General features: G+C 44.9%; 1 protein-coding gene across 8 annotated transcripts in view; it reads right to left on the reverse strand.

Moving 5' to 3' along the window:
* RERE (arginine-glutamic acid dipeptide repeats) overlaps positions 1-15675 on the reverse strand; it is a 404253-nt gene that overhangs the window by 53207 nt on the left and 335371 nt on the right. For 7 of the 8 annotated variants that reach the window (XM_079133348.1, XM_079133347.1, XM_079133349.1 and 4 more), the window contains one exon: positions 9446-9526. In XM_079133348.1, coding sequence (XP_078989474.1) covers positions 9446-9526 — 81 coding nt within the window. Of the gene's footprint in view, positions 1-9445; positions 9527-10232; positions 10375-15675 lie in introns of those variants that run through there. The other variant, XM_079133353.1, reaches the window with a different exon arrangement.

Raw genomic sequence — 15675 nt, forward strand, 5'->3', positions numbered from 1 at the left:
ATCCATAAACAGTCACAGGACGCTTACAAAGCTGCAGAGATCTGGCAACCTGAGCTTCTGGTCCCTCATCCCTTCTTTCTGTCTCTCTCGTTAACTGTTTTGAAGTCCAGCCACTAAAGACAATATTTTATTCTTGACTGATTCAATAAAACTACTAAGAAACAATAGGTTTTAATCTTCAAATAATCTAGAACACAGAACCGCTGTGCAGAAGTAGTGCTGAAGGCTGACAAACAGAACAGAAAGGCCTAGTGTGGCAAAGTGAACCCCAAGCTCTAGTCTTAGTGTCTTGGGACACTTGAGTTAACAAGGATTTTCGGTCCATTACATAAAGTCAAAAGCCTGGGGCACCCAGGTTTCATTGGTCTTAAAAAAAAAAAAAAAAAAAAAAAAACACAGCCTTGCAAACCAACACAGTGAGCAAAGGATGAGGAAACCATTTCCGTGAACACTAGAAGTTAAGTTTTATCTTTTAGGACTGATTATTATATCTCTGTGGTTACAATGTATTCCTAACCCATTATTCTCAAGTGTGAACACACATATTTCATTGTTTTTTTCTCTTTCAACAACACGCATTTCATTTTTAACAAATATTAAGTCAGACCCTATAAGAGGGCATTAAAGGTAACGTAAAGAGGTATGAAAATGTGGTTCCTGCCCAGAAGGCCTTGCGTTTGACACAGATACATGTATGCATCCATGTGTAGAACAGAAATGTATGGAAAAGAGGAAGCAGAGTCAAGTCCAAAACTAAAATAAAAATCAATAGTCAAAGGGCAGAATAAAATGGAAGAGACAGCTGGGCCTCTGTGTGAACAGAAGGTGGCCTGCAGGAGGGTGCACAAGACTCACAACTGTGCAGCCCAGCAAGGCCTCTGTGGGTGAGGTCGCTGAGGAGCACCCACCCGGCTGGTCCTAGGCCGAGAGCTTGGCTCACGCCCATACTAAATGGTACAAGTCTGGGGTTATCAAAAGCTCCCCCCGAACTCCCAACTTGGCTTACTGTGATGGCGCAAGCACCTCAACAGTCAGATCCTGGGCCTTAGGACGCCATACTGAGAGGACTCAGAAGATGACTGAAGACAGAACAAAGACTCAAATTTCCAAAGAGGACAAAAGAAAATAACAAGGGCCATCAGTAGTAAAACTTAATAGAAAAACCAAACTCCCCAGGGGCAGGGGTGCAGCTCAGCGCAGGGTGGGTAGCATCCCCAGCCCTGCCCCTCCTGACACAAACAGGGAAACTGAACAGCTCAGAAAGAAAACAACTCAACGCATGCTGGTTTCAAGAAATTTCTACCCACCCCCTTGCTTTTCATATTCATATAATACAATTAACAGCTTTCAAATACGACAGGAAAATATTTCATTTAGGGTAGATGTTTTCAGACTGAGGTTAATGTTTTACTTTTCAAAACAATAATTTTTACTCCAGTCTCTCAAGTATTATCAAAGAGTAACTTCAAGTAAGATTAAAATGAACCAATTATTCAAGGATAATCATTTCAGATACATTTTTTTTAAGCTTTAAGAAAAAAAAATGGAACACTTGACGAATTTGCGTGTCATCCTTGCGCGGGGGCTATGCTAATCTTCTCTGTATCGTTCCAGTTTTAGTACATGTGCTGCCGAAGCGAGCACTCAGATATGTTTTTAAATTGAATTTTAAAGTAAGTTTTCTAAGGCATGCTATATTTTTCAAACTAAGTTTGCAAACTAAGGTTTCAAAGACAGAATGCGTTCACAGATCTTATAAGCCTTAAAAAACACACACACAAAACAAAGCCACAAATGTCCACCTAAAAGTCATCCAGATAAACAAGATCCAGGCAAATAGTAAGAAATACCAACAGCAAACAACAAACTGCTCCTTGTGGGCAGCGTGCTGCTCAACAGCACCTTAAACTCCCACGGTATTCCTCGTTGGGGTGTAGGTGCCACTAGCAATGGATTTCCGACCATCCCACTAGTCCTCGCGCACAGGAGGAGGTCGAACATAGGCCTGAGACAGAACACAGAACACAGCAAATATCCAAAGCCCTTTGTTTGAAAAGCCACAAAACATTTCAATACCTCCTTTTCTTTCCAACATCGGCACCAGGAGTTTCTTATATACAAATTATGTAACCACTTTACTTACATAAGGGAAGCAGTCACCTCTCTTGGACTACCTTAGTTAAGACTGGACCCCACTCAAGGTATCCATACAGCTCAGACTATCAGAATTAATAGATTTAAAGGCACAGTACAGTGACGCAGCCACATCAATTATAGCAGCTCAATTCACAATAGCTAAACTGTGGAACCAACCTAGATGCCCTTCAACAGATGAATGGATAAAGAAACTGTGGTATATATACACAATGGAATATTACTCAGCCTTAAAGAAGAAAAAAATTATGGCATTTGCAGGTAAATGGATGGAGCTGGAGACTATCATGCTAAGTGAAGCCAGCCAATTCCAAAAAACCAAAGGTCAAATGTGTTCTCTGATAAGTGGATGCTGATCTACAATGGGGTGGGGGTGGGGGAATGGAGGAACTTTGGATAGGGCAGAGGGGAGGGGCTATGGGGTGGGAGAGATGACGGAATGAGATGGATATTACCCTGTATACGTGTATGAATGCACAAATGGTGTGACTCTGCATTGTGTACAACCAGAGAAATGAAAAGCTGTGCTCCAGTGTGTACAGAGTCAAAATGCATTCTGTCATTTATAACTAATTAGAATAATTAAAAAAGAATAGATTCAAGCCAGGGAACAACCCCTCAGCACTGCAATTTCTGAAATATCACAGCACTTGCCAAAATTCACTGTCTGTTTCTACTGGCAATTCCGTTTGCCTTGAATGGAAAATTCCAACTGTTTGCATCCAGGCAGGGTCAGTTATCAGGAGAAACAGCAGGGCACACGCTCTCTCCTACTCATCTCCTACTCATCTCCTCAACCCCTCAAAGTGCTTACATTCATCCTCACATGGAGGGGTGGCAGCAAAAGAATGCAACACCTGGAAACACTGTAGAAGAACACAAAAGCTTCTTATTCATAAGATAACATCAGCCTTTCAAATAAAAAGTTTTGTTAGAAACTGAAGCAGGGTCTTATAGTCTAACTCACAACTGCCTTCATGCTACACAGTCTTGAGAAGTGTAGGGTTTTATATGAAATAAGACAGGAGTCATAACTGTGTTTCTAGGGGGAAATGGAGTAGAGATGGGAAAATAACTCCATTAAATTCTAGGGCTGGGAATGTAGCTCAGTGGCAGAGCACCTGCATGCCAAGGCCCTGAGTTCCATTCCCAGCAGCACAAAAGAGAAAAAGAGAAGGCTTAAAGAAATTCTGATACTGAGAATGGAAATAAGCCCAGATACTTTTCTATATGTTCAAAATACTTTGTAATAATTTGAAAAAAAAAAAAAAATCAACCCCTAGTAGTGAAACAATTTACAACTTAAAAGAACAAATAAAGACACTAAGAATGAACGTGCCCTACAGGGTGCGGGTTCTGAAGTCTGCATAGCTGTAAACAGCAGCTGCTCCCAGCACTTTTACTGTAGATTTGAATCACCTGGGGAGCTTATTAAAATGCAGATTCTGGCTCAATGGCCATGGACAAAGGGCCCGAGAGTCTGCTTTCACAAGCTCCCAGGTGATGGTGATAACACAGCCCTGAGGACCCCACTGGGGGCAGCTAGGAGCTTCTGAAGCAGTGTTATGTGGCTGCACCACATTCGGCAGTTCTCAATAGTGTCAACTTCTTCAGGAAGTCCATACTTTGTTATGAAACATTAGATTAAGCATTAATGAGGGTGGAAACTTGTTTATCTAAGGTTATAATCTGAAATTAAATAAACTTCATGCTGTAACCTCATAATGAATGCTAGAATCATTTTTAACCTCTCAAGATTAACAGAATCTTAATTACTTGGTCTTAAAGCCCTTTCTCAACAGTATTTTTTGTTGGGAAAAATATGCTCTATGCAAATGACATTTTTGCCTGGAGAAAAAGAACAATTAATATCCAGTAGTTATGCACATATTTAAAAGAATTCAATTCACAGAAATATGGCCAAGAAAAATGTTATTCTCAAATTAAAAATCTCAATCTGCAAAATCAGCCAATGTTAATAAAAACATCAAAACCAACTGTCCCTTCACTGGGCTCTTGGGCCAAATCAAACAGTAGCACATTTTCTTTTCTTTTTTTTTTTTTTTTGCCATGCTGGGGATTGAACCCAGGGCCTTGTGCTTGCAAGGCAGGAACTCTACCAACTGAGCTATCCCCAGCCTGCACATTTTCAATAGGAAAATCAAGATAAAAGGCTGGTTTCCATTCTCAGAGAGTCAATTTTCAACTCCCCATTTTCTATCTTCCTGTAAATCTGAATCATTACTAAGCTTCCTGCTCAGTTCCTATCCACACATGTTGCTCCTGTTCCTGGCCCCACAACTCAGCCAGGGACACCCTCCCTGCTCTTCTCAAAAGCCTTCAGAAATGGGTCCTGCTTCCACTCACTCCAACACTCTTTGGAGGTAGTTCAAGGTCCCCCAAGCTCTACTCCAAGCCAGAATTTGGGCTCCAGTTCTCCTGTATCTGCTTATTTAATCTCTGCACATGTGTCTGTCCCTGCTGGGCATGTTTTACAATTTCCTGCCTCTGTGGTTTGCTCATGATACTTCCTATGGCTGGAAAGTTACTTTTCCTTCACCCTCCCAACCACCCCCATCAAAAAATGAGCACCACCATCAAAGTCCACTTTCTTTTCTTTTTTTTTTTTTTTTTTTGCGGTGCTGGGGATCGAACCCAGGGCCTTGTGCTTGCAAGGCAAGCGCTCTACCGACTGAGCTCAGCCCCAAAGTCCACTTTCAAACTCATGTTTTGAAATTAGCCCTTCAGGAACCCTAGCCTGTATGATCACTTTGTGGGGCCTGAATCATCACCCACCAAGGGTCGAGACATTCTGCCAAGTACTGCAAGGCATGTAAAGGGTCCACCTTCCCCCTGCAATGGCAGCTCTCTGCAGGGCAGGGGTGGTGCCCAGTTTCTTGATAGACACTCCACCCATTAAAGCACTTACCCTAGGGCTGGGGAGATAGCTCAGTTGGTAAAGTGCTTGCCTTCCAAGTACAGAGCCCTGGGTTCCATCCCCAGCACTGCAAAACAACAACAACAACAACAACAACAACAACAAAAAAAAAAAAAAAAAAAAAAAGCACTTACCCTAAACTTTAAAAAAAAACTGAATGATATGGAATGTTTAGTTCTGAAAATGAAAATGAACCTCTACTAGTGTAACTATTAATGCATCACGAATGGGCTTACAGATAACATAAGCTTAACCTCTTTTGGGTTAGGTGCTCAGAAATACTGGAAAGTCACGTACATGCCTTCAAGCCTTCCCTCTCCTCCAGAGGCTGGCAGCGTAGGGCACCTCTCCCCTTCCAAGTTAGGCAGATCAAAGTGTTCACTGCATCTGAGACAAGAACAGCAGCGCCAGGTCACCAAGGAGGTGCTCCCATCTACAGCCCAATGCTAGGAACAGCATACAGCACTGTGGACAAAGGTCAGGATTCAACTGACAGTCACCCAGGTGTCAGAGAAGGAGAGAGACACTCTCAGAGTAAGAGAAGGCAAATGTCACTATGGTTTGAGAAAATATCTCATGGTTTTGCAGAAAATGGCAATGCATGTAAAAAAAGAAAAAATATATATATATATCATCCATGATTTTATATTATCCATAATATTGCCCCTCTAAGTTTAAGATTTGGCTTTATCAGATCTCCTATTTTTTCAGGTATGATCTTAACATCAAAGGCCATGTAACTCATCTACCCAACAATAAAGCAGCAGCGCTCAAAGCAGAATCCAGAGGCCTGGTTTCTTATTGTCATCTTAGAAGGCCAGTGACAGAATACTCACTGTGATTCACACAAACATACCAACACCCAAAACTAAGATGTGGTTTAGGACAAATGGTGCCTTGAGGGGGTATTATGTTGTCAAGGTGGACCTGAGATGTTCAGCTGACTTCTTACCACATTCTGCTACTAATTATACATTATATAAGCATATTAAGGGGAAACAAATGGTCATAGAGAGGGAGAAACAGCGTGGGTAGAATAAACTACAGGGTATATGTACAACCAAGATACTAAAAGATTTGAATTGCAGTATTCCCTTGGGTACCATGAGGTTAACATGTAACACCCATCCAACTAAACCTCTATAAACAGTTGGTTTTCCACAACTGTGGCCACTATTCCCACTTCAGTGGGTAGCAACGTTCAGAGAAAAGTCAGATTTAGTTCCTGTATAATAAACAGCAGAAACCAGAAGAGCTAGAAAAACTGTTTATGGCCATGCCCACCGGGATCCCTCCTCTGACGTAACTGCACAAGATGAACTGGCAGAAACCCAGTCCCCTCAACCCAGCTTCAAGGGTGAGGAGAAATGTTCCTAAACTAAGGAGGGCCCTCCACTCCTCCCAGCTTTTCAACTGAAAGGGTCTGGCAGGACAGATTAATGAAAACAGGTAGTTGCTTATCTTATTCTTTATTTATGTCTTCACAGACATTACCTCACTTAAATTCTCCAAACAGTTCTAAGGGGTAGGAATTATCACTCCATTTTATACATACAAATTTTAAAAGAGAGAGCTTGAATAACCTGAGGCTCACAGCAAGTGAGTGGCAGAGGCAGCCAGAACCATTACTGTTCTCAGGCACAGCAAACGCTAAAGGTGTGCACACGTTTTTATAAAGATGGTAGCACTATTTATAAAACGCTCATGCACACAACCATAACTTCAGATAAAACAGCTTCTCCAGTCAGGATGTGACCTGAACGTCCCACTTCCCAGCTCCAAGCAGACTGCACAGAGATCATCAAGTACTACAGTTCCCGGTAAGGCCCAGAATAGCACACAGGGCTGCTGGCCCTGCTCCATGGCAGACGGGTATGTTCTTTTGGATGCTCACGCCCTTCTGAAGTTTCAAGTCACTTAAGAACAGCAAAGAAATGAGTTTAACAACTCTGGCAGACAGGAGGTGAATGTGGGAAGTACTAGATTAGAGAGATTCACTATTTAAAAAAAAAAAAAAAAAAAAAAAGCAAGACCATAAGATTTTTACCAAGTAAGTTTGAACCAAAAACACTGGTACCTGCAGATCTTCCCATTTTCTGAAGCAAAAATGAAAAACCACCTTTGACCTCTCCTCCCTCAGGGCAATAAATGATTAGCCTGGCTACACTGATAACTAAGAAAATAGAAGATGAATGCCTCTCCCAGCTGATTACAGTATTTATAGGTTTACCCTACTACCAAACTCCTCCCTTGCAGTCCAAAGAGAGCAGGACACTGAATGCCGAGCAGGTCAGCCACAATAAATCTTCGATTTCTGCAAACCAGTCTCCATTTACTCCATTGATGGTGCCCTGTGAGTAAGAGGAAGGGTGCCAGAAGAGAAGGGAACAGCCTCGGCAAGCGAGTGACAGGCAAAGGTCTTAGGAAAGACAACCAGAGGCAGCTCACAAGGCTGGTGCACCAAGAGCAGCTATGAGAAGAAAAGGCTGTTCAGGTGCCATCAACAAAAAGGGACACCCAGGAGTGAGAGGACAGATAAGAAGTTAACTTTCAGATCAAAGAGCCTTACCTAGGTTAAAGGTTGGTCAGGTCTGTTTCCACCACAGAGATAGACACTAGATAAAACTGTCTGGCGTTTCTTAATGATAGACCATAGACTCTTGATGCAATGCTTAATTGTGCCACCGTAAGTACTTTTTAAACGAGAAAGATAAAAATGATTGTCAAGAGATTTCTTGTGTAAAATTCTTCATGGTTTACAACTTTTAGCAGAGCACAGGGATATATAAAACGAGTTAAGAGGGACAAGCTGGCTGTTCACAACTTCAGGACAAATTTATTCATATGGATGCCTTTTCACTCAGCCAAACCAAAACTCCTATACTTGGGTCAAACCATTTTAAATTTTAGAAGTATGTATGAAGCTTAAACAACTGAAATCCCCAGACAACTTCAAGAGTATTCAATTCAGTGTTTCACAGTAATTACCTCTTTCCAACCTGTTCTGGAAAAAGTAAAAAATAAGTTGATTAAAGAGATAAGTTCCATAATAATTTTACTTTAATATTTATAAATGGCTCTCTCTCCCAACCACTCTCAGTGACCCATCTCAGTATATTCAGATGCACAAAAAAATATTATAAGTTTAATCAAAGTACGTACTGACTGATACAGTCATCAACTGTAGTAAGGCTGTACTTAAAATCTCAGAACCTTTCTCTCCCATTTTGCATCATGAGTTCCTTAAGGTACTATATAGTGAAGTATCAAGAAAGACAGTTGTTTCAAAAAAAAGAGAGAAATAAAATTAAATAAGAGAAATTGGTAAAGGACATCAAGAGAAAACAAAAAAGCAGACCAACAAAAATTCTACTACCCACTCTTATAATGGATATTCTTCCTGTATCTTCCACTTCCCAAAAAACAGCCCAATGTATAGGCAGATTAAATATCAATTAAATATCTGTCCAACCTCCCTCACCACCCCCCCCAAAAAAAAAGTCCTGGGGAGTACTTCCAGTTATTGGGTCTTACTGGGAGGTGGTGGTCCATTCCCTAGTGACCCCTATGCTCTGGCCTAGCCAAAAGTCTAGTCTCTCCCACCCTCATACCACCTGTAAGAAGAGCAGGAGGGCAGATTACAGGCAAATGAAACTGAACTCCTTCCAGCAACATCCTCATATAATTTCACTTGTAAGTTTCTTTAGCAAAACCTCCTCCCCCAAGTTTAAGAGTAGTATTGTCAGATCTGATCCCCAGCTTTGTAAAATATCAAAGGAATTTTTAAAAATTCTTCACTTAAGCAACTTATAAAAAAAACCTTATGTATTAGTCCAATGAAAAGTGCATAGTTTTAGGGCTAGAATATTAAGAGTTAAAAACTACTCTTCAAAAGGGCAACTCTGTATGAAGGGGGAAAATCCTAACATAATTCAAATTACAGGGAATCACAAATCCCTTAATTCTCTTGTCTGGCTTGGTTGATGACCTTTGCCAATTATCGAATCCAAACCAGTGATAAATGGCATTTCCTATCCCAGCCACTATAGTTAACATTAGAGGCTCAGACCCCACAATCCCTCCCCCAACTCACCCTCTGCTCCCCAAGGCTTTTCTATTCCTACAGCTACAACACAGTTCCTTCAGGGGGATGAGCATATGTCACTTTACCATCTAAAATCCCAGGCTAAAATTAAAAGTCAAGGGAGTGGGGCCAATACAATTTTAGATGCCACCCTTAGTCTGAGCACTGCACAGGGTTAAAGGAAACCATTTCCTAAGATCAAATGCAGAGAAGCAGCAGGAGCAAAGAGAAAAAAAAAATCAAGTTACATAAAGTCCGATTGTACTCACTGTTTCCTTATTGGGAAGCAGCTCTTTTCTAATTCTGAAGAAGTTCTTGCCGTACTGCCTGAGTCCCTTAACGAAGCGTTTCTATGATAAAAAGAAACAAATGGGATGTAAAACCCAAAAACAAAACAGGATGTCAGCAAAGCAAAGATATCTGCAATCAGCGAAATAACAACCACCAAAAAAAGTCTCAGCTAGGGAATATTGACTATGCTGGAAGAATATTTCGGCAGCACAGCTGGGACCCAACCGCGGGCGAGGGCCCGGGGCAGCCCCCATCGGAACCCCAACCCGGGCAGCGCATTTAAGAGAAAGACATACTCTCTCTATAGCTAAGATTGTCTCCTATGCCACCAGACGTAGTCTGACCCACGAAGGTCTAAACAACAAATATGCCCATGTTTCAATAAAACAGCACAACTGCTTTCTGCTCCAGAACGAAGCTTCCCAGAAGTGTTGGGCAGAAGGGAAACAGAACCAAGCCTGGTGACTCTTCCAGAAGGGCACCCTAGGGGGTTAAAAGGCCCGATTCTTTAATCCCGGAATTCGCCAGGAAGGCACGGATATCGCCGAAGCCCGCCGGGAGCCCGAAGCCAGCCGGCCTGCCCCGCCATCTCCGTCATTAAAAGCCACTCCAAATAAAGAATGGCCAGCACCTCTTCCTTCCTCCAGACACCCCTCACCGCCCCCCTCCATTTTCGCAGCAGTCTCAGACTCGTCCCCGAGCCCGGCCCGGAGACTTTCACTTTGTCCCATTCCTCCCGAGCAGCCCTTCCCGCCCGGCCCCCACCTCGGGGCTGCGAGCCGGGTCCCGCGCGGCCGACCCCGGCAGCCACAGGTAAGTGCACGGGCCGGGGGCGGCGAGGGGCCGCTGCCTGTCACTCGGCGCCGCTCCACAAAGCGCAGGGCGGAGGCGGCAGCGGGCGGCTCGGCGTGTGACCGCGGCGGGGCCGCGCGGCGCGGGGCGCGGGGGGCGCGGGGCTGAGGCCGCTGCCGCCGCCGCCGCCGGGGGAGGAGGCTGGAGCGCGGCGCGCAGAGCCCGGCGCGGCCGCGGGCGGCTGCAAAAGGCGGCCTGGATCGCCGCGCCGCCCGCCGGGGCCCCGCGCTCCGGCCCCGGCCCCGCCCCCGGCCCGACCCCCGCTGGGCAGCCAGAGCCTCCCGGCGGCGCTGCGCTCCCAGCGTCTTCCTTCCAGAGCAGCAGCACGCCGAGGCTGCCAGGCACGGAAACTTCCTCCCTGCCGCGGAGCGCCGGGGGCCCGCGGGTCCGCGGGGCCGGGGCCTGGCCCTAGGTCTCCGGCCCACGCTCGGGGCGCACAGGGTCGACAGCGCCCGGGCCGCACGCCCACAGAGCCTGGGCTGCCAGGCGGGGGCCGCCCCCACGACCCCCACGGCCCCTTCCGGCCGGCGATTGTGGGCGGCCGTTCCCCGCCCGGCCCAGGCATTGGCCTGCGCGTCGCAAGGCGCCCTTCCACAACTAAATCACCGCGGAAGCTCCCCAGCCAATAAATCACCTGCCCACGGAGGAAAGAGGCCCTCCCACTCCTGGTGTTTTGAGACCTGCAGATTTGGCCTGCAAGACCCGTCGGCAACCCCCTCCTCCAGTCCCGGAGACTTTGCATTTTCTCGGCTGATATATGACTCATCGTTGTCAATTTTCAATATAATTCACATAATTCTGTCAAGGCACCAGAAAGAAGAACGCTTGTCCTCTTGTCTGAAGACATGTGACCTTTGTTACTAGACCAAAGTATTATTCATATGATCAACGAGCATTCCCGACTGTGTGCACACAGCATCTCCAGGGGAGATGAAGTAAGAAAGAGATGGCCTTGCCCTCAAGAAGCCTCCAGTCTGGCCTGGGAAGCAGACAGGTAAACAGATTTGGGCCTGGAAGGAAAGCAGCAGAGAAACAATAGGGTGGTGGGTGGAGCTGAGGAGGAGGCAGTACCTTGCTGTGCTTGCTGATGTCTTAGAGGAAGTGACAAGGAAGAGCCTGAGTTTGCCAGGTGGGCTCCAGCAGGGCTCTCAGTCAGCCAGGAAGGCACACAGAACATTCTTGGAACTGCAAGGACACGGTGTGCAGAAGAGTGCCTGCAGATTAAGACTGAGAGGCAGGCAAGGATGGGGATGCAGGTAGCCTGAAGAGCTGTGGTCCTAACTGTAGGCCAGCAGAGACGCTGACATGAGCTTTCCCTGAAGAGAATGGATAAGGACTGCTCCAGGGGCAGTGTCCTACCGGTTAGCCTAGGTTAAGAGGCTAGGGACATAAGCCCAGGTGTGAGATGAGGAGGGCTTCAACTCCTGTCATCAGAATTCCTGCTTATTCACCCATTCTTTTAAGTATTTAAGAATTTGTTGAGCACCTATCCTGGGGGTGCTCATGACAGCCATGGACCTTTATTAAATGGATTCCTTTTTAGGGGTTCCTGTAATATGTGCAGTTCATCCAGGCCAAGCATATAAGTACTGAACAGCTGATCAGAGTAGCAAGGGAGCCCAGAGGAAGGGGGCCTGAGGTGGCCCAAATGCCTTTACCAAGGCAGGAGACACGGACCAAATCACTGAAGAGACAGCATCTGTAGAGGGCTCTCCATGAAGGACAGAGGTGGCACATGGAGGTGAGTTATGGAGTCAGAGTCTACGTGGGGTTGAGGTGGGTGTTCTGACACGAATCAGGTGACAGAATGCCAGAACCATGCAATCAAATGTGGGTTTGATGCCCAGAGACATACAACAGGTTCATCAGGAGAGGCCAAGACGAGGGTGAAATGTGAGAAATACCGATTCTGGAACATCAGGTAATGTAGGAGAGGTGGACAGACTGGAATTCAGATCTTGTTTCTTCCACTTATTATGATGAAATTCTCTGAACATCATTCCACTCAACTAACTTTTTCGTACCTTCTATACCACAGGAGCCTCATATGTATTAATTCAAAATCCTCCTAACTTAAAAAGGAAGATCTATTATCAATCTCATTTTATAGACAAGGAAGCTGAAGCATAGATAGTTAAGTAATCAGATCAAGGTCACCTAGTTTTTCAAAGGTAAAGCCAGAATTCAAACTTAGCTTCCCAAATCCATGTGTATCACTGCCACACTCTGTAAAATGCAGACAACTTTGGTGATAATTTTCTGTCATGGCACCATTATCTGCAATGACACACTTCCCAGCTGGATCCAACATCAATCACCAAGGGCCTGGTTTTCTTCCTAAGAAAGGTTGCTCAAGGCCCTCCTGTTCTGTCCAGCCTAGTGCTGTTCCCTGGCCAGGCCTTGGTCCCTCTTTCCTAGTGCCTAGCAGTTCAGTCCACCTCCCCCATTCAGTTACAATCCTCTGCCCAGGAACTAGGGAAACAACAAATTTCATCATGAGTCCCACACTATCTTGTCCCAGCCCCTACCTAAGAATAGCACTTTGACCTCTCTGTAGGATAGTGTTTACACCCCCAAGCCCTGAATTCCAGGCCCTCTAGGACCTTGTTCATGCCTCCCTTTCCAGACAGATGTCTATCAGTAATGTCACTACAATGTTAGGTGCCTTTAAGGTTCATCTCAACCCAAGCTCAAATCCCTCACTCTCTAAAATGAACTCCCTGATCCCTTCCTTTTATTTCTTTCTTTGCATAAGACTTCATTTACTCAGAGTTCATAAAGTCTGCAAAGGCAGGGATTATATCTTATGCCACTTTGCCTCCCTTGGCACCAGGCAGTTGGTGTTCACTGAGTTTCTGAAACATAATGAAATCAACCATGAGATGAAGAGGGCCTGGGCTGGGGTAGTCAGAGTAAAGATGGACTAGGAAAAGCTGGAGGGTCCAATCTGAACCATAACAACAGAGTTGACCTCCTGATTCCCTGACACCAAACATTCCTCATATCACTTGGCTTAATTCTCTACTCAACCTCTAAAATTTTGCGACTCCCCAAAGCTTTGTTCTAGGCTTCTTCAATATGATTTCCACTGTTCCCTTGGCTCTGAACATCATCTAGGATATGCACTAGTATTTCTATGACTAAATCTGTGACCCAAGCCCCCGGCTTGGGAACGCTGACTTGACTGTCTCAAAGGCATCTCGAAAGGATACTTCCAGAAATTATACAGACATCTGGAAGTGAGCACAGACCTACCACAGCTGTCCACGTATATGAACAACTATGCTATCAAGTGCACAACACCCTTGGCCCCACTGGGGTAGGGGAAAGAGGAAATAAAAGGTTCATGTGGCCAGTACTGTTACTTCTCTATGGAAAGCCACAAGGCCTCAAAACCTGCAAAACATCTGCTTCTCAGAGACCAGCCTTTACCTTGTGGTTTACCAGAAATGCATAGTAGCTGCCTTTAAAATCGAAACCAAGACAAGGCTCCAAGCGTCAGTGATTGGAACAGACCAACACTGAAACAGGCTTCCTTTGCAGCTGTCACTTTTCCTCTACGTCCCCGCTTCAAATGAAGACCTTGCTGTTTTCAAAGCTCTAATTTACACCATCAACATATCAATAGGCAGGTCCGATATGCCTCTAAATGAAAGTCCATGGACATGGTATGTTTCTTAACAGTTTTATAGTGGTCAGGCTGGCCATCAGCATTGCCAACACTGAAACTGAAGGCCTCATGCATTATTTCTACGTCCATTAGCTCTGTCTCTAACCAGGTATAGACGTTAGAAGACAAAGATGCCACAGGTGACGGAGAAAGAATAATGTGAACATGAAAAAGGTGGCAGGCCAACTTTGTTAGGTCACCAGCCAGGCTAAGCAGCCCTGCTTCGTGCTCCAAGGTCCCACCTGCTCTCAGACCATGACCAGAGGGCTTAGAAAGCTGGCACTTGTTTCTCTGATGTGCTGCATGTCCAACCAACCTGAATGTGAACACGGACAAGTCATTTTCTATTTCTTATCCCTACAGCCAGGTGAGATTCAAACAGAAATATGTATTTATTTATAGCAAGGAGACTGTTCTTTATGTTACAACTTGGTTTATGACTGTGCTCCAAGTCTTAGAAAAACTGATACAGTATTCCACTACTGAGCTAAAAACTCTATCACCACCTGAAGTTATCAACCCATGTAAGTTCTCAGTAGAGAAAATAAACTCCTGGCTTATAAACAAACAAACAACAACAACAACAAAAAAAACCAATTTGAGTACCTGAATCCTGTTACACTAGGGTTTTAATACAATGTATCTGGAAAGCTCTAGTTCTTAACTTTTGGTAGAGTAAAAAGTACATGAAGTTCAAACTTAGAAGTCATAGGATCTAGTCCTTCCTTGTGTTTCATAAAGGAAATCTGACACGGCTGTTTAGACACAACCACTTTTAAAATGAGAGATATGTAACAGCAATAAGTCATTTGGTCAAAATGCAGGAATATAAATCTCTGACTATCAACTGCTATGTTCAGATGCTCCTGCTGCTGCTATGTCCTCCCCATGCCCCCAACCGCTCCAGCGCTGGTCCCAGCACTGTGCCTCACTGGCCCAGCAGCTGCTGATTCTTCTCTCCGCCCTAGGGAGCAGCTGGGCCTAGACAAACAGCCTCCCTGTAAAACTTACTTATCAATATGAATACTGTCCATTTTTTATGTGTCATGATATGAAGAAGTGAGGGAAGAGCTGCCCAATACAGCAGTAAAAATGCTCAACACGAGCGTCAGGCACCACCTCAAGGCTCAACGCGCAACACCCTGTCTGACCATCGCCACCACCTTGTGAGGTGGGGACTGCTGGTATCTCCACCTTACATATGGGAAAACTGGCCACAGGTCACCAAATCCTTGGCCCAGGGCAGAAGGGCCAGGGTGACATGTGTAAACAACTGGGGAGCCTCAGGACTGGGGTGGTGCCTAGGAATGGAGTCAAAGGTACCGACTGGGGTGTGACTGGGTGACTACTGTTTGTATTTCAAGATACTGTATCTCAAAAAATACCTAAATGGACAAATAAAGGCTAGATGGTCATAACAATTTATTCTCATCTCAATTTATCTTTTAAATTAGCCATAAAATTAGTGCTCCATGTAACTCAAGAAATTCTTCTGAATAGCAAATTGTACTGCAGATGGAAGAGTCTGAGGCCAAGAGTAACTCCTCCAACGGGTAGATGTGCCTGTGCCCCTTGTCCACCCTCAAATCCCAACATGGCTCATTCTGGTGTCATCTGAGGTGTGGGATCCCACCCGTGACTGCAGTGGGAAGAGAGCAGGCAAGGCTCTAAAAACAGCTAAGAGAT

This window comes from Sciurus vulgaris (genome assembly GCF_902686455.1).
Source record: "Sciurus vulgaris genome assembly, chromosome: 1".
Taxonomy (NCBI): Eukaryota; Metazoa; Chordata; class Mammalia; order Rodentia; family Sciuridae; genus Sciurus; species Sciurus vulgaris.